This window comes from Athene noctua, chromosome 30, assembly GCF_965140245.1.
Source record: "Athene noctua chromosome 30, bAthNoc1.hap1.1, whole genome shotgun sequence".
Taxonomy (NCBI): Eukaryota; Metazoa; Chordata; class Aves; order Strigiformes; family Strigidae; genus Athene; species Athene noctua.
In genome coordinates, this window is record NC_134066.1 from 1157006 (window position 1) to 1175083 (window position 18078).

General features: G+C 64.4%; 1 protein-coding gene across 1 annotated transcript; it reads left to right on the plus strand.

Annotated features, from left to right (window-relative positions):
* Nucleotides 1-560: 560 nt before the first annotated feature.
* On the plus strand, nt 561-17303 carry ESPL1 (extra spindle pole bodies like 1, separase). The gene is made up of 30 exons (XM_074929418.1): nt 561-631; nt 1595-1695; nt 1778-2866; nt 3012-3116; nt 3917-4040; nt 4220-4356; nt 4853-5046; nt 5227-5469; nt 6617-6761; nt 6961-7341; nt 7449-7583; nt 7672-7791; nt 7949-8120; nt 8916-9044; nt 9160-9316; nt 10386-10495; nt 10841-11961; nt 12045-12405; nt 12511-12675; nt 13807-14020; nt 14155-14339; nt 14459-14586; nt 14685-14807; nt 14913-15068; nt 15146-15316; nt 15972-16076; nt 16187-16299; nt 16376-16459; nt 16821-16985; nt 17102-17303. Exons 2-30 carry the CDS (start codon nt 1651-1653, stop codon nt 17301-17303), a joined length of 6579 nt encoding a protein of 2192 aa, XP_074785519.1. The 5' UTR covers nt 561-631; nt 1595-1650.
* The last annotated feature ends 775 nt before the right edge of the window (nt 17304-18078 follow it).

An 18078-nucleotide genomic window follows, 5' to 3' on the forward strand; every position in this document is an offset into this window, starting at 1 on the left:
GGGGGACCTTGCACACCAGTCCCCATTGCACAGGGGTCCTTGCACACCTGAACCCATTGCAGTGGGGTCCCTGCACACCCATGGCAGGGGGGGGCCCTGCACACCAGTCCCTTTGCACGGGGGTCCTTGCACACCCTCACCCATTGCACTGGGGTCCCTGCACACCCACACCCACGGCAGGGGGGGTCCCGCACAGCGTAGGAGCCGCGTGGGAAGCGGAGGCGACCTTGAGGCCGCTCCGCAGCAGCCAAAACACCCCGGCGGTATCACACTCCGGCTGTTTTGCTGCCGAACCCAAGGCTGCTGCGGAGAAAAATAACTCTGTCCTGGCCAGAGCAGCACAGCGGCGGCCAGCACAGCCCCCCCCGCGCCTTGCGGGAGGGTCCTGCGGAGCCGCCCCCACCGCCCGGGTCCCCGCACAACCGCCGCCATGACAGGGGGGTCCCTGCGCGGCCCCGCCTGGCGAGAGGCGCCGTGCGCATGCGCGCGCAGAGCCGGGGACTACAACTCCCGGCGTGCCCCGCGCGGGCGGCCGGTGGAGCTGCGCGCTGATTGGCTGCGGCGGATATTTGAAAAGGGCACGGCGGGAACCGCCCCCAGGAGGCGGTAGCGGCGGCGGAGCGGCGTGAGGGTGAGGGGGGGCTGCGAGCCCCGGGGGGATCGGGGGGGCTGCGAGCCCCGGGGGGATCGGGGAGTGGGATCGGGGAGGCTGCGAGCCCCGGGGGGATCGGGGAGTGGGATCGGGGGGGGCTGCGAGCCCCGGGGGGGTCGGGGAGTGGGATCGGGGGGGGCTGTGAGCCCCGGGGGGATCGGGGAGTGGGATCGGGGGGGGCTGTGAGCCCCGGGGGGGTCGGGGAGTGGGATCGGGGGGGGCTGTGAGCCCCGGGGGGGTCGGGGAGTGGGATCGGGGGGGGCTGTGAGCCCCGGGGGGATCGGGGAGTGGGATCGGGGGGGGCTGTGAGCCCCGGGGGGGTCGGGGAGTGGGATCGGGGGGGGCTGTGAGCCCCGGGGGGGTCGGGGAGTGGGATCGGGGGGGGCTGTGAGCCCCGGGGGGGTCGGGGAGTGGGATCGGGGGGGGCTGTGAGCCCCGGGGGGGTCGGGGAGTGGGATCGGGGGGGGCTGTGAGCCCCGGGGGGGTCGGGGAGTGGGATCGGGGGGGGCTGTGAGCCCCGGGGGGGTCGGGGAGTGGGATCGGGGGGGGCTGTGAGCCCCGGGGGGGTCGGGGAGTGGGATCGGGGGGGGCTGTGAGCCCCGGGGGGGTCGGGGAGTGGGATCGGGGGGGCTGTGAGCCCCGGGGGGGTCGGGGAGTGGGATCGGGGGGGGCTGTGAGCTCCGGGGGGGTCGGGGAGTGGGATCGGGGGGGCTGTGAGCCCCGGGGGGGTTGGGGAGTGGGTTGGGGGGGCTCTGGTCCCTCTCAGGGTTGGGGAGTGGGTCTGTGGGTCCTGGGTGCACTGAAGAATGGGGCTTGGGGTTCCCAGGGAGCTGGAGAATGACCGGGGGGAGGCTGTGAGCATCGAGGGGGGGGCTGGGAGATGGCTCTGGGAGTTTCCTGCGAGCTGTCGGGGGGTCTCACACCTTTCCCTCCCCACCCCAGTCCCCAGCCTGGTGTCGCACCCGGAGCTCCTCCGAGGAGCTGATTTTGCTGCCGCGATGCAGAGCTGGGAGGGCACGGAGGAGCTGCTGGCTGAGCTGGGGGTGAGCTGGGACCTGGGGGGGGGCTCTGCTGGGTGGGGGGAGATCCCTCCCCCAGGGCGCCCTGACACCCTCCCCTCCCCAGGAACGCCTGGAAGATGCCTCCGACAGCAGCCAGGCCTCCCGCCTGCGGAAGAGCCAGGTCTGTGACCGAGTCCTGCGGGTCTGCGTGGAGCGGATGGCCCGGCCCGGGGGCTGCCCGGCCCAGGTCACCAGCCTGGTGGCTGTAGCCGAGGCAGCGTGCCAGGGCTACCTGAGCGCCGTGCCGCAGCCTGCTCCCCTCTACCTGGAGAAGATCCTCTACCACCTGCTGAGGAACACGGTGGGCCAGGGGAGCGGCGATGCCTGCTGGAGGGTGGCCGACCTCCTCCGTGCTCGGCTACTAGCCCACGGCCCCGGCCAGGCGCCCTGCAAAGACTTCACAGCCATCGCCTACAGCAGTTTCAGCGTGCTCTGGAGAGCAGCGGATGCCCTGGCCCATCCTGACCAGCCGCAGGAGGAGGAGGAGGGGAGAGCTGCCCTCTCGGTCCGTCTGCGAGCTCTGCGCTTCCTCTTGCTGCTGGAGGAAGACGGGGTGGCCTCGCTGCCGCTGCAGCCCCCCTTTTTCACCTCCCAGACGGCACAGCAGGCGGCCGCTGCTGCTGCGTTGTATGAAGCCCAGCGGGCGCTGTCCTCAGCTTTCCTCGCCCGACAGCTCGGCCACTGCCTGCTCGTGGCTCTGCGAAAGGAGGCGACGCAGCCACCCGCTCTCCAGCAATGCTTCTGCTTCTTCGAGCTCACCCTGGAGCAGTGCAGGCATTTCTGCAAGGGCGGCCAGTACGGCGAGGCCAAAGAGGCTATCAGGGATGCTGAGGGCTTCCTGGGGGCTACCACAAAATCTTTCAGTGACTCTTTGTCCCTCCTGGAGGCCGGAGTTGAGCTGAGCCAGGCGCTGGCCGAGAGCACTTGCCCTGCAGGGCCGCCCTTCTCGAAGGCGGCGGCGGCTCTGGGCGCGGCGGTGGAGGTCTCTGAGCGGTTCCTCAGGGTGTTGGCTGAGAGCTGCCAGTTCCTTGTTTCCTCCCTCGGCGAGTATGTGAAGAGGAGCAAGCAGCAGCCTTTGGGCCAGGAGGACGTGCTGGGTCTCTGCGCCTTCATCGAGGGGCACTGCCGTGTCCTCCGCCGGCTGCTGCAGAGGGTGAGCCCGGGGCTGGCAGCGCAGTCACGCAGAGCCTCTGTGAGCAGCTGGGGGGTTTGTCACCCTGCTGCGGGCTCAGTGCTCCCCTTAATCCCTCAGCAGGAGCTGCTCAGGCCCTGCCAACACCACTTTTTCTCCTCCGCAGGTTCCCTCTGACGGTGTCAAACAGAAGCTGGCGGTGAAGCAGCTGCTCTACCGCAGCCTCCAGCTCTTTGCCAGCGCAGCCTACGACACCTTCCAGTGCTCCCAGGTACCGGCGGCGCTGGGGGTGGATGAGACCCTCGTGGTGCTGGGTGGTTTTGTCACCGAAACGGGATAAAAGAAGTTATTGACACCAATTTGGTGTAGATAAGCAGAAACTCCTTTATTAACGGCTGGGTGTGCAGGGTAGTTGTCTCACCAACAACACACACCTGACTCTTGTAACGTGCTGAACATACAGGGTACAGTCAGACGTATTAATCAAGTACATAAACATGCAAATTCCCGTAACTCGTTTTCTTATTCCCACCCCTTTCTGCTCCTGCACACCTGAGTCCTGAAATGAGTCGGGGGGGCTGCTTTTGTGACCATCACAGACTACTCAACTAAAAGAAAGGCCCTCCAATGCCCTTGACTCAAGGATTTTTGGCTCACGTTGCAATTTTATCATGTTTCAAGGCCCTTTCATAATACAATTTTTAAATCACCTGGTCTACAGGGCAATAAATTGTTGCCCAACAGTCTAACGATGGCACCTCGTCTAGCGATGTAACTTATTGTATGGTTGCTTTAAACTAAATGCAGTATTTCTATGACTACTTAAAATATTACACCATCTTTTATAAAAACTGATATTTCTGTGAGATTCCATTTCATTGATTAGTCCTAATCATTATCAAAATCACCAAAAATCATCAAATTAAGAAGAAATCAGTATGAGTTTAGTAACAGCTTCTCCCTTTGGAGGCAGCACCTTGGGGGGGGTGGAAGGGGGGTTGGAGGGTCCTGGGGGGGGGGCTGTGTGTCCCCAGCAGCCTCTTGCCAGTGGTTTTCTCCCTCTCCCCACAGCTGGTGGTGGGCTGGCTGGGTCTGGAGCAGCTGACAAGGAGCTGCGGGAGGAGCGTGGGGTGGATGCTGCAGGCGCTGGAGGGGCTCCCCAAGGGCGAGCGAGCCAAGTACCTCGACATCACCGGTCAGTGCCGCGGGGGGTGGCACCAAACCTGGCTCAAAGGTGGTCACAGAGCTCAGGGTGTGTGTAGCCGGGGAGTGAGGGGGGGTCACCGCCACGCTGGTGGGTCTGGGGACAAGGAGAAAGGGGGGGTTGCTTTCTCTCTTCATCCCATATTTACTCTTCGGGTTTCCCTTCTGCAGTGTGGTGCACGTTCAAGCTGGCCTACATCTTCTACAACCAGAACCTCCACCAGGAGGCCAGCTCTGTCTGCGAGCTCTTCTGCCAGAGCCTGCAGGCGGCCGAAGCCTACGCCTGTCCCGAGATCCTCCCGGAGAGGGTGAGTGTGTGCCTCGGGCTTTTGGCACAGACGGGGCTGAACCAAAGGGTCTTCTGGTGCCACAGGAAGAAATTTGAGGCTGGGACCAGCTTTTGCTCCCAGAATCATCTGAGTTGGAAAAGCCCCTGAAGCTCCTCCAGCCCAACCATGACCCTCCCCCTGACCCCCCCCAACTCCCCCAGATCCCTCAGCGCTGGCTCAGCCCGACTCTTCAACCCCCCCAGGGATCCCGGGGACTCCCCCCCTGCCCTGGGCAGCCCATTCCAACGCCCAACAGCCCCTTCTGCACAGAAATCCTTCCTCAGAGCCAGCCTGACCCTGCCCTGGGCAGCTTGAGGCCATTCCCTCGGGGCCTATTGCTTCCGATCCTGGAACAGCCCCAGCTCCCTGCTCTGAGGTCTCCCCTTGGCCCGGGCAGGGAAGGGGGCTGTGGGACACAGGACACGTTTGCTCACACAGGACGCTGAGGCTGGTTTCTTTATGCTTTGCCCCGCAGCTGCACAAATGCTTCCGGCTGCAGGTGGAAAGCTCCCGCAAGCTGGGGCGGCTGGAGAGAGCCCTGGCATGGGTGGTGCGGTGGCTGGTGGCGCTGCGGGGCCGTGTCGGGGAGCTGCTGGCAGAGCCCGTTTCCCTCTGGGTCCGAGTTAAAATGGATGCTGTGAAACAGGGGGCCGAGGAGCTGCGGTTACGGTAAGACCCGGAGGGCTCCCTGGTGTGTGTGTGTGTCTCTCTGTGGGTGTCTGCGTGTGGGGGTGTCTCTGTGTGTTGTCTCGAGCAGCTGTTGAACATGAGGGTGTTTCTCCTTGCGAGATGTGCCCGGCTCCCTACACCCCTCCTCTGAGCCCCCCCTACGCCTCCCCTTTCCCCCAGGACCCTGAAGGAAGGGCTGGAGGGGCACAGCCTGGACACGGAGACCATGGTGACCGTCCTCTTTGCGGAGCTGAAAGCCTACAAAGCTCTGCGAGCTGACACGGGGCAGGAACGCTACAACGTCCTCTGCGACCTGCTGGCCATCTGCTCGGAGGAGAGCGGTCGCCTGCACGAGCGAGCCGTTGGCTTGACGGAGCTGGCCCAGGTCTTGTGCTACCACAGCTACGCCCAGCAGACGGACTGGTGGGTGCACGCCAGCACGCCTGAGTCACCCCCCCCGTGTCCCTGAAAGCCCCCGAGGAGCATTTGAGGGTCTGCAGGGGGAGTTGGAAAGATCTGGGGCTGCTCCTGTTTAACATCTTTACTGATGCTCTAGAGGAGGGGATCGAGTGCCCCCGCAGTCCGTTTGCAGATGACACCCAGCTGGGTGGGAGTGTTGATCTGCTCGAGGGTGGGGAGGCTCCGCAGAGAGACCTGGGCAGGCTGGAGCGCTGGGCTGAGCCCAACTGGGGGAGTTTCACTGAGGGCAAGTGCCGGGGGCTGCCCTTGGGCCACAGCAACCCCCAGAAGGGCTACAGGCCTGGGGAGGAGTGGCTGGAGAGCTGCCGGTCAGAGAGGGGCTGGGGGGTGAGAATGAGCCAGAGTGTGCCCAGGGGGCCAAGGAGGGCAATGGCATCCTGGCTTGTACCAGCCCTGGCGTGGCCACAGGGACAGGGAAGGGATCTGAGCCCTGGGCTCGGCACTGGGGAGGCCGCCCCTCGCTGAGGGGGTTCAGTTCTGGGCCCCTCACCCCAAAAAGGCCATTGAATGACTCGAGCGTGGCCAGAGAAGGGCAACGGAGCTGGGGCAGGGTCTGGAGCACAGGTCTGCTGGGGAGCGGCTGGGGGAACTGGGGGGGTTCAGTCTGGAGAAGAGGAGGCTGAGGGGAGACCTCCTGGCCCTCTGCAACTCCCTGCCAGGAGGGGGCAGAGAGGGGGGGTGAGTCTCTTTAACCTAGTTGTAAGGGACACAACAAGTGATAATGGCCTCAAGTTGTGCCAGGGAAAGTTTAGACTAGATGTCAGAAAGTATTTACTTACAGAACGGTTTGTTAGGTGTTGGAATGGGCTGCCCAGGGCAGGGGGGATGTCCCCATCCCTGGAGGGGTTGAAGAGTAGGATTGACTTAGCACTTAAGGATCTGGTGGAGTTGGGAACTGTCAGTGCTGGGTCAATGGTTGGACTGGATGATCTTCAAGGTCCTTTCCAACCCAGCTGATTCTGTGACCTTGGAGTGTTGCTGCTTTGGCTCTTTGTTCTGTTTGGTGTCCTGGGGTGTATCCATCCCTCCCCTTTAAAATGCTCCAGGGGTTTGGGGGGTTGAAGGCTGTTTCTAATCCCTCTCCCCGCAGCTCCTCCCTGGACTCGGTCCGTGAAGCCTTGCGGCTGTTGGAATTGGTGCCCAGCAGCACCCAGAACCACGACCGGCTCCTCGATGACCGGGCGCAGGCTCTGCTCTGGCTCTACATCTGCACCCTGGAGTCCAAACTGGAGGAGGTGGGTGGCGGAGCGGGGCTGTGGGGTGCTGAAATGGGAACTGGAAACTCTGTGGGGCTCCGTGCACGTGTTGGGGTGTCCTCGGCCTTGCTGGCACCGCTCAGCTCTGCACCAGGGCCACCAAAAGCCACCCAGACCCTGCTGAAAACCCTGTGGTGGGTCTTGATGTGCATCACGGCTGCCTTCTCCCCCACTGCAGAGCATCGAGAGGGAGCAGATAGTCAAAGCTCAGGGGCTGAAGAACCTGGAAGACTTTGAGCCCAACGACCTCAACTACGAAGGCAGGCAGCTGGAGGAGGGGTTCCTGCACAGCGGCATCTCCTTCAACCTGGTGACGGAGCGCGGTGAGGACGTGGGTGGGCTCAGGCCCTGGGTGCAGAGGCTTTCTGGGAGCACCCTGTTTTGGATCAGGGTGTCTCAGACCCGTGATGTACCCTCAGCTCTGTGCCAAAGCCTGGACGACGCCTTCGCTTTGTGGAAACAGCTCCTGACGCCGCCGGGCGTCCCGGCCGTGCGCAGCGCCGAGCAGACCGTAACCTCCCTGCACCTCCTGGCAGCTCTCTACAAGTTGATGGCCAAGGTAACGCTGCTGGGGAGGTGGTCAGTGGGCTAGCAGCCTCCTTGGGGCACGCAGAGGCCCTCTGAGGTGGTCTCTGAGTGTCACCACGGGGGTTTTCTTGCCACCAGCCCTTGCAAGCCCTGGAGAGCTACCTGCTAGCCAAAGCCCTGTGTGACGCCCTCGGGGACAGCCTGGGCATGGCCAGCGCCCTGTGCCAGGTCACCAAGCTGCTCTTCCAGCTGGAGTGTCCCAGCTACGCCCAGGTAGGTCTGGCAGGGAGGGAAGGGGAGTGGGGGTGAGCTTGGCCAGTCCCCGAGGCTGCAGCCCTCACGCTGGCACATTGGTTTCCAGCTTTTCCTGGAGGAGACCGAGTCCTGCCTGCAGAAAGGTGACAGCGGTGACGATTCCTACCTGCTGCTGCAGCAAACCTGCCTTCTGCTCCGCAGCCAGCTGTGCTGTGTCAACCGTAGGGTAAGGCTCCAAAAAGCCCTTTTCTTCCTTAAAAGTGTCAGCGGGCAAGAGGAGATGGCAGCAGCTCCATCTGGCTACCTCAACACCTCTCACTGGAGACCTTGGGCACGGAGACACTCCAGACCGAGAACTATGACTTATTTGTCTCTCTCTGCAGATTGAAGAGGGTCTCGCCCTGTTGCTGGAGGTGCTCCAGAACCCAGCTCTGCAAAAAATCACAAAGGTCTGGTACCTGCTGCGAGCCCACGTGCTTTGGCTGGTGGCCATCTACCTGAGCCTCCCCACTGGCTGCCTCTCCCCGGAGCTCCGGGAGCAGATCTTTGTGCAAGGTGAGTTGCGGGGGGATGTTTCAAACGCTCCCAGTGAGCACCAGGCTGATGGGGTCATGGACAAAGCTCCGTGCAAACATTTTGTACCAGCCCTGGCGTGGCCAGCAGGGACAGGGAAGGGATCTGAGCCCTGGGCTCGGCACTGGGGAGGCCGCCCCTCGCTGAGGGGGTTCAGTTCTGGGCCCCTCACCCCAAAAAGGCCATTGAATGACTCGAGCGTGGCCAGAGAAGGGCAACGGAGCTGGGGCAGGGTCTGGAGCACAGGTCTGCTGGGGAGCGGCTGGGGGAACTGGGGGGGTTCAGTCTGGAGAAGAGGAGGCTGAGGGGAGACCTCCTGGCCCTCTGCAACTCCCTGCCAGGAGGGGGCAGAGAGGGGGGGTGAGTCTCTGGAGCCAAGGCCCCAGCGCCAGGCCCCGAGGGAATGGCCTCAAGCTGCCCAGGGCAGGGTCAGGCTGGCTCTGAGGAAGGATTTCTGTGCAGAAGGGGCTGTTGGGCGTTGGAATGGGCTGCCCAGGGCAGGGGGGGAGTCCCCGGGATCCCTGGGGGGGTTGAAGAGTCGGGCTGAGCCAGCGCTGAGGGATCTGGGGGAGTTGGGGGGGGTCAGGGGGAGGTTCATGGTTGGGCTGGAGGAGCTTCAGGGGCTTTTCCAAACCGGATGATTCTGGGATTTTTACCTCGGGGATTCTCCAAGCCAGCCTGTTTGGGGTGAGGAGAGGGAATGTCAGGGGGGTCGCTCTGTGCTGGGGCTGGGGAGTCTCTCACTTGGTGCTGATGCCTACGACCACTCTCGTGCAGGCTGGAAGTCGCCCAAGACAGCACTGGTTGAATCCCAGAAGCTTTTCCGCAGCATCGTCCTCCTGCTGATGGGCAGCGACGTGCTGGGCTGTCAGACAGCGGCGTCCAACAACCAGTTTGTGGATTACGGTGAGTCATTCGCTGCCGTGGCCCCAAACCCGTGCGCTTCTCCGGAAGGAGTCGGGCTCCTCACCTGCCCCGCTGGGAGTTGCAGCTCGGGTCACCTTCCTGTGCTCCCTCGCAGGGGACAACCTGCTGCTGAAGTGGCAAGTGCTGGCCGACCTGCTGGCCTGCTCGCAGCATCTCGTGGCTCTCCTCAGCAGGCTGGAGGTGGTGTGTAAAGCCAAAGCCTTCTGCCTGGAGGCTGTCAAGCTGGCCACCAAACTGCAAGCCCCGCGGTGGTGAGTTGAGCATGGAGGGGGCACAGCCTGGCCCTGGGCTTGGTGAGGGCTGAGCTGCCCTGTGGCTGCAGGTGACACTGGGGTCTGTGTCCCTGGGTGGGGGGAACTGGCATCTGCGTGAGGACAGGGAGGCTCTACAGAGAGACCTGGACAGATGGGTTTGGTGGCCAATGTGAACAGGATGAGCTTCAGCAAGGGCCAAGTGCCGGGGCCTGCGCTTGGGCCACAACAACCCCCCGCATGGCTACAGGCTCGGGGAGGGGCGGCTGGAGCTGTCTGGGGGAGCAGGGTCTGGGGGTTCTCACTAACAAGCAGCTGAACAGGAGCCAGCAGTGTGCTCGGGTGGCCAAGGAAGCCAACGGCATCCTGGCTTGTATCAGCACTAGTGTGGCCAGCAGGAGCAGGGAGGTGACAGTCCCCCTGTGCTCGGCACTGGGGAGGCCACACCTGGAGGGTTGGGTCCAGGTTTGGGCACCTCAATCCCAGAGAGATCTCGAGGGGCTGGAGCGAGGGCAGAGGAGGGCAGCGAGGCTGGGGAGGGGCTGGAGAATCAATGCTGTGAGGAGGCAGGGCAGGAGCTGGGAGTGTTCAGGGTGAGGAGGAGGAGGCTGAGGGGAGCCCTCATCCCTCTCTGCAGCTCCTGACAGGACGTTGTGGAGAGGCTGGGGCTGGGCTCTGCTCCCAGGGGATCAGGGACAGGACAAGAGGGAACGGCTGGAAACTGCCACAGGGGAGGGTCAGGCTGGGCAGGAGGAGAAAATGTTTCAGGGAAGAGTGGTCAGAGAGGGGAACAGGCTGCCCAGGGAGGGGGGAGTCCCCATCCCTGGGGGGGTTTCAGGGCTGTTAGGATGAGCTGGGGGGGATGTGGGGTAGGGGAGAACTTTGTAGAGTCGGGCTGAGGGTTGGACTCGATGATCCCGAGGGGCTTTTCCAACCCAAGTGATGCTGGGATTCCGTGTGTTACCCCCTGAATTCTGCTTCCAGGCCAGATGTGAGCACAAGCTCATGGCCCTGGGGATGGAGCGATACTGGCTGGGGGATCTGAGGGCTGTTTTCCCCCCCCCTCCAGGTGTACCTCCTTCCTGGTGCTGAAGGCCCAGCTGGAGCTGCAGCAGAGTGAGCTGGAGCTGAGCCACTTCAACCTCCAGCAAGCTCTCTTCTTGCTGGAGTCCAACACCGGTGAGTCCCCGCTCCGGACTGGGAGGAGCAGAATGGGGGGGCTGAGGTGAGCCCCAAACCCAGGCGGTGTGGGGATGGGGCCTCTCACACCTGCTTTTGGGCTGGGGTGAAAGATGTGCCTCGTGCAGATGCTGCTGGAGCAGCCGATTCCCATCGCCCAGGTGGATGCAGAGGTGGGGGGTGACTCTGAGCCACGTTTTGGCTGGTGGAGTGACCCCTCCGGCTGGTAAAAGTGTAACTGGGGAAAGCAGAAGCCTTGGGTCTGGCTCCCCTCGCCCCTCCTGGGGCTGGCTGCTGCGGGAGCGAGGAAGGATGCCAAAATATACCCCTCCCCTCGGCCCACAGAGTTTAAAACCAGCAAGAAGCAGAAAAAACAGAGAAAGATCCTGCCTAGGAAATGCAAACTGGAGAGTGAGAAGCCGCAGGACCCCATCTCTGAGCCCCCTGGAGAAGAAGAGAGTTTTCTGAGGGGCCCCGCGCTGGAGTTTGTGGCCACGGTGAGCAACCTGGAGAAGAAGGATGCTCTCACCGCCTCGCCGGAGCTGAAGCCCCAGAGGAAGAAGAGACTGGCCTTCCTCACCCACCCAGCAGCCTGCACGTGCTGCCTCTGCTCCGACCTGGCCCTCTCGGCTCTCTGCCTGCACTGGCTCCTCTCCTGTGCCCAGGCCGAGCTGGCCACGGGCAACGTGGCCGAGGGGCTGGGGCTGATCCGCGCCGTGCTGCTGCGCCGCGCCGCTGTCGCCTCCCGCTTTGCCGCCGTGCTGCGAGACCAGCTGTGGGGCAGCAACCTCAGCCGGGACCTGCCTACGCTGGGGCTGCTGGACGATCTGGTAGCCACTGGCTATGCCATGTTAGCCATTCAGAGCTTGGCCAGCCCCTGGCCAGCGGAGGAGCTGCAGGAAGAGGTGGAGACGGGACTGACCTTCCTGGCATCCTGCAGCCCCCACCTGCCCAGCCTGGAGGTCTCCAGGGCCAGCCTGCTGCTCTCCAAAGCCATGGCCACCATTTGCCACATGGCCTCCAAGCGCAGCGACTCCGTGGATGGCGTCTTTGCCAGCTTTCAGACCTGCCAACTGCCCACGGCAGAGCCCAAACCGGCGGCTGCGCCCCAAACCGTGCAAATGAAAAGGGCTGAACCCCGAAAACCCAAAGCCAAGGCAGCGCCGGCCCCCGCCGCGCCGAAGCCCAGAGCGAAGAAGAACCGGCGAGCGAAGCTGCGGGCTGGGCCGAACGCTGACGACGTCTTTGCTCTGGGGGACTCGGACGGCGAAGTGCCCCCCATCATCATCCGGCCGGTGACGGTGCCCTGCACCCCCCACCAGAGGGTCTGTCCCGCCGCCAAGACACGCGTGGCTCCCAGCGCCATGACCCCCTTCACCATCTTCAGCGACTCTTCGCCGCCAGCCAGCAAGTCCCAGCTCCTGCGAGCACCCAGAGCCTTGGGGAAAGTTAAGTCTCGCCTAAGGGTGAGTGAGGAGGGAGGTGAGGGGCAGCCCGGCACCACCCCTGACACCCCCCACCCGCCCCTCACCCTGTCCCTCCTTTTCAGGTGACGTTCAGTGACGACAGCGACATGGAGGATCCCAAAGCGGGGCTGACCCCCACAGCAATCCGTGAGAAATCATCCCTCCGGAAAACTCCGCTCCCCAAATCCAGGGAGGCCCGGGCGAGCTTGGGGGGGTGCAGTGACCAGAGCAGCAGCCCCCCACGCTGTAGAGGGCGGGGGGGCCCCCGCCGAGCCAAGGCTGCGGAGGAGAAGAGAGAGCGGGCCACCCGCAGGGCTCCTGCCAAGAGAGCCGAGGAGGAGCGGGAGCTTCTGAGAGCCATTGAGGAAGAGGAGAAAGTGGAGGAAGAGCTTGAGATGAGCTTCGAGGTCTTGCGAGCCGCTGAGGAAGAGGAGGGAGCCCCAGGTGAGCTGGGGTTTTGCCTTCACGCCCCCCCGAAGCAGTTGCACCGGGCTGTCCCCCGCAGCTGCCACCGGTCGCGGGGCTCAGGCGCCTCTTTCCCTCCCCCAGGCAGGAGCCGGCTGCCCCGGTGCAGGCAGGAGGGTGCAGACGGGCAGCGCGAGGCCTGGCAGCATGAGATGGCCGCTGAGGAAGTCCTGGCAGCGCGGTGGCTGGGCAGCGGGGACCCCCTGCGCCCGGGGGGAACCCTCTCCTCTGCCCTGCCTGCGGCTGATGGTGAGCGCCCGGCATGGGGGGGAAGGTTTTGGGGCTGGGGAGCTGTGGGGGGAGGAAAGCTCAAGCTGAGCCTCTTAGTGAAGCTGTAAACGGGTCCAAAAAGCCACTGTATGGGCAGAGAGGAAAACAGCGGAGGAGGAGGAGGAGGAGCTTACAGAGAGACCTGGGCAGGCTGGAGCGCTGGGCTGAGCCCAACTGGGGGAGTTTCACTGAGGGCAAGTGCCGGGGGCTGCCCTTGGGCCACAGCAACCCCCAGCAGGGCTACAGGCCTGGGGAGGAGTGGCTGGAGAGCTGCCGGTCAGAGAGGGGCTGGGGGGTGAGAATGAGCCAGAGTGTGCCCAGGGGGCCAAGGAGGGCAACGGCATCCTGGCTTGTACCAGCCCTGGCGTGGCCACAGGGACAGGGAAGGGATCTGAGCCCTGGGCTCGGCACTGGGGAGGCCGCCCCTCGCTGAGGGGGTTCAGTTCTGGGCCCCTCACCCCAAAAAGGCCATTGAATGACTCGAGCGTGGCCAGAGAAGGGCAACGGAGCTGGGGCAGGGTCTGGAGCACAGGTCTGCTGGGGAGCGGCTGGGGGAACTGGGGGGGTTCAGTCTGGAGCAGAGGAGGCTGAGGGGAGACCTCCTGGCCCTCTGCAACTCCCTGCCAGGAGGGGGCAGAGAGGGGGGATGAGTCTCTGGAGCCAAGGCCCCAGCGCCAGGCCCCGAGGGAATGGCCTCAAGCTGCCCAGGGCAGGGTCAGGCTGGCTCTGAGGAAGGATTTCTGTGCAGAAGGGGCTGTTGGGCGTTGGAATGGGCTGCCCAGGGCAGGGGGGAGTCCCCGGGATCCCTGGGGGGGTTGAAGAGTCGGGCTGAGCCAGTGCTGAGGGGTCTGGGGCAGTTGGGGGGGGTCAGGGGGAGGGTCATGGTTGGGCTGGAGGAGCTTCAGGGGTTTTCCAGCCCGGATGACTCCGGGATTCCGTGAATCCCTCCTGTGTCCCTGCTGCCGGGCTGAGCTTGGTCACGGCTCGGGGCTGGGGACGCCACATCTGTCCCCTCGGCTCCACCTCCCCTCACCACCGCTCCGAGCCTTTGCCCAAGGGTTTGTGCCTGATCCCACCACGGGGCGGGGGTTGCTGTTTTATTTCTTCCAGACATCTCCTCACTGGACACGGTCCTCGAGCTCCTGAAAGACGCTTTCAGCTGCATCAGCCACTGCCCTCCCGGCGCGCTCTATAGCCAGCTCTGCCGGCTGCTGGCGCTGGCCATGGGCAACCAGGACCCGCTCTCCACCGCCTACCTGCTCTCCGAGTCGGTGTCTGTCACCACTCGCCATCAGCTGCTCGGCGTCATCCACAGGAAGATTCGGTGAGTCCCCGCGCTTCATCCCTGCCGCCTCCACGGGAAGGGGCTTGTCCGATACCCCCAAACCCCCAGAAAGGATGATTTGGGGGGTGGGGGGGAGGTTATCCCCCTCCCCTGACTGCTTTTCCCTCCATCAGCAAAGAGAAGAAGGCAGCGGAGGACGTGGCGGAGCGGCTCCGGGGGCTCTCGGTAGGGGAGGACGTGGCCACCCCGCGCAGCCCCCGCCTGGCCCAGCTCGAGGGGCTCTTCCAGTTCGGCTCCACGGGGCTGGGGGCGGGCGAGCGGGAGCGTTTCTGGGCGCAGCTGCAGCAGATCCCCAGCGGTGAGGGCCTGGGAGGAGGGTGCTCTGCTGCCTTCCTCCCCGCTCACTCGTTCCTTCTTGCCCTTGCCCCCCACCCCTTGCCCTCTGGGGCTGTCCCTAACCCCCGGGCTCCCTTCCAGGGGTGACCATGTGCCTGCTGACCCTGGCCAGCCCCCAGCCGGGCTCGGTGGGGGACACGCTGCTGCTGGCACGGCTGGAGCCGGGCACCACCCCCGTCAACCTGCGCATCCCCACGGCGCTCACCAAGGTGAGGGCAGAGAGAGGGGAGGGGGACACGCACACACACCCCCACCACCCAGCCGCATGTTTTTTTGGGGCTCACATCACCTTCCCCCCCGCCTCCAGGCCCCGCTGCGCTCCGTGCTCAGAGATTTCGACGCCATCCAGAGGGAGCAGAAGGAAACCAACAACTGCACGGACAAGCAGGACTGGTGGCTGCGCCGCTCCGAGCTGGACCGCAGGATGAAGGTGGGGGGGCACGAAAAACCACGCTGCACCCCAACGTGGGTTTGTGCTTTGGAGAGGGTTAGGGGGGGTCCACAACCCCTTTGGTGACCCTCTGGCCTCCTGCAGGGCCTTATCGAGAGCCTGGAGACGCAGGTGCTGGGGTGCTGGAGGGGTGTCCTGCTCCCCAGCACCCCCGAGCCCGCGCTGGCCGAGGACGCCGCCCGCCTGCACCCTGAGCTGCGCCGCTGCGGCCTGAGGGACCCCGACCCCGCTCTGCTCAAGGTGCCCGGGCTGGGGTGGGGTTTTGGGGAGCTGAACCCCCTGTTTTGCCGATGCTCACCCTTTCCTCGTGCCCGCAGGCGGTGCTGAACGCCGCTCCCCTCCTCACCCCCCGCGATGTGCAAGCCCTGGCCTTCGGCCTCTGCCCGGCGCAGCCCCGCCAGGCTCAGCTGCTGCTGCAGGAGGCGCTGGAGAGGCGGAAAAACTGCCCCAGGGGCAGCGGCGGGTCCCTGGTGCTGGTCCTGGATAAGGTGAGAGCCTTCCTCCTCGTCTTCCTCGTCCCCCTGCTGCCTCCCTCTCCCCCGTCCTCCTTGTCTTCCTCTTCCACTCACGCCTTCCTCCTCCTCCTCCTCGTCGTCCTCCTCCTCGTCGTCCTCCTCCTCGTCGTCCTCCTCCTCGTCGTCCTCCTCCTCGTCGTCCTCCTCCTCGTCGTCCTCCTCCTCCTCCTTCCTCACACCTTATGCCTTCCTCCTCCTCCTCGTCCTCCCCCTCCCTCACACCTCACGCCTTTGTCCTCCTCGTCGTCCTCCTCGTCGTCCTCCTCGTCGTCCTCCTCGTCGTCCTCCTCGTCGTCCTTCCTCACACCTTATGCCTTCCTCCTCCTCGTTGTCGTCCTCCTCCTCCTCGTCCTCCCTCACACTGTCCTCGTCCTCGTCCTCCCTCACACCGTCCTCCTCCTCGTCCTCGTCCTCCCTCACACCGTCCTCCTCCTCGTCCTCGTCCTCCCTCACACCGTCCTCCTCCTCGTCCTCGTCCTCCCTCACACCTCACGCCTTCCTCCTCCTCGTCCTCGTCCTCCTCGTCGTCCCCCTCCCTCACACCTCATGCCTTCCTCCTCCTCGTCCTCGTCCTCCTCGTCGTCCCCCTCCCTCACACCTCATGCCTTCCTCCTCCTCCCCCTCGCAGCACCTGCAGAAGCTGCCCTGGGAGAGCATGCCGTGCCTGCAGGCGGTGCCCGTAACCCGCCTCCCTTCCCTGCGCTTCCTGCTCAGCTACACCCTGGCACAGCAGGTGAGAGGATGGGGGGGGGATTCACACACCCACATACCCCAGCCCTGGCCTTTGGGGGCCCCCCCAAACCTTGCGCTGAGCCACAACCCCTCGGTTCCCCCCTGCAGCAGCCGGCGGGGTCTGTGCTGAGCCGCGGCGTGAACCCCAGCAGCACCTTCTACGTCCTCAACCCGCACAGCAACCTCCTGGGCACTGAGGAGCGGTTCCGGGGCTGGTTCGAGAGGTGGGTGGAGACCTGGGGGGGCCGGGGGGGTCTGTCTGTGCCCCCCCTTCCCCTCCCCTCACCGGCTGTCCCGCAGCGAGCCCGGCTGGAGGGGGGTGACAGGAGCCGTCCCCAGCACCAAGCAGATGCAGGCGGCGCTGCTGGAGCACGACCTCTACATGTGAGTGTCCGGGGGGGGCGCAGGAGGGGGCTGCGCTACTGCTGTCCCCCCTCATCTTCCTCTTGCTCTTCCTTGTCTTCCCCTTCCTCGCTCTTTCCCTTCCCCTTCCTCGCTCTTTCCCTTCCCCTTCCTCGCTCTTTCCCTTCCCCTTCCCCTTCCTCGCTCTCTCCCTTCCCCTTCTCTTTCTTTTCCTCGCTCTCTCCCTTCCCCTTCTCTTTCTTTTCCTCGCTCTTTCCCTTCCCCTTCTCTTTCTTTTCCTCGCTCTTTCCCTTTCCCCTCCCCAGCCTCACCCTCCGGTGTGGGTGCTCTGGCACCCGGGGCTCACCCCCCACGCCCCGGGGGGGGTCTCCTCTCGCCGCAGTTACGCGGGGCACGGGGCGGGCGCCCGCCTGCTGGACGGCCAGACCATCGCCCGCATGGACTGTCGCGCCGTCGCCCTCCTCTTCGGCTGCAGCAGCGCCGCGCTCGCCGTCCGCGGCAGCCTCGAGGGCTCCGGCATCGTCCTCAAGTACATCATGGCCGGCTGGTGAGTGACCCGGGGGGGTGCAGAATCTTTGTGAGGGTTTGTTTTTTTGGTGTGTTTTTTTTTTTTTTTTTTTGGGGGGGTGGCAGCAGGTTTAACACCCTCCTCTTCCCTTCCAGCCCCTTGGTCCTGGGCAACCTGTGGGATGTCACGGACCGGGACATCGACCGCTACGCCCAGGCGCTGCTGCAGGGCTGGCTGCGGGGGGGCTCGGGGGCCCCCCTCCTCTCCTACGTGGCCCAGGCCCGCCAAGCCCCCAAACTCAAGTACCTCATTGGGGCGGCCCCCATTGCCTACGGGCTGCCTGTCTGCCTGCAGTGAGGGCTGGGGGGGGGGGCCCGTCCCTGCGGGGCGACTGGGGGGATTTGGGGGGGGTTGGGTCTCTTAAAGTGTTTTAATTTATTCAATAAAAATGTTTTTATCTGTGTTCTGGGATAATAAAGCTGCTGCCTCTTGGATCTGTCTCCCCTGGGTGTCCCCTGTGTCCCCCCACCCTGTTCCCCATTCATCTTGTTCCCCCATGTGCCTCCTGTCCCCCCATTTCTCCCCTGTCCCCCCCACTGCTCCCTATTTGTCCCCTGTTGTCATGTCCCTCCTATCCCCCACTCCTGTCCCCATCTGTTCCTCCTGTCATCCCCCCCACTCTCCCTTTGTCCCCTGTCCCCAGACTGCTCCCCATTTGTCCTGTCCCCCCACCCTGCTCCCCCTCTGTCCCTACTATCCCCCACACTCACTATTTGTCTCCTGTTCCCCCATTTCTCCCCTGTCCCCCCATGTCCCTTCTATTCCCCCCACCCTGCTCCCCCCGTGTCCCTCCTGTCCCTTCTGTCCACTGCTGCTCCCCCTTTGTCCTCCGTCCCCCTACTATTCCATGTTTGTCCCTCTTGTCCCCCCACCCTGTTCCTCCTCTGTCCCTCCTGTCCCTCCCGCTCCCCACTTGTCCCCTGTCACCCCATGTTCCTCCAGACCCTCCACCCTGCTCCCCATTTGTCATCTCTTCCCCCACTGCTCCCCATTTGTCCCTTGTCCCTCCTCTGTCCCTCCTGTCCCCCCACTCCCCATTTGTTCCCTGTCGCCAAGGCTGAACCCCCCTGGG

Excerpts from the sequence above, each read along its gene's own strand:
- ESPL1 (XM_074929418.1), top strand. The coding sequence starts at position 1,651 with ATGCAGAGCTGGGAGGGCACGGAGGAGCTGCTGGCTGAGCTGGGG. Across the intron at positions 5,470-6,616 it reads TACGCCCAGCAGACGGACTG|CTCCTCCCTGGACTCGGTCC; the intron begins GTGGGTGCACGC and ends CTCTCCCCGCAG. Across the intron at positions 6,762-6,960 it reads TGGAGTCCAAACTGGAGGAG|AGCATCGAGAGGGAGCAGAT; the intron begins GTGGGTGGCGGA and ends CCCCCACTGCAG.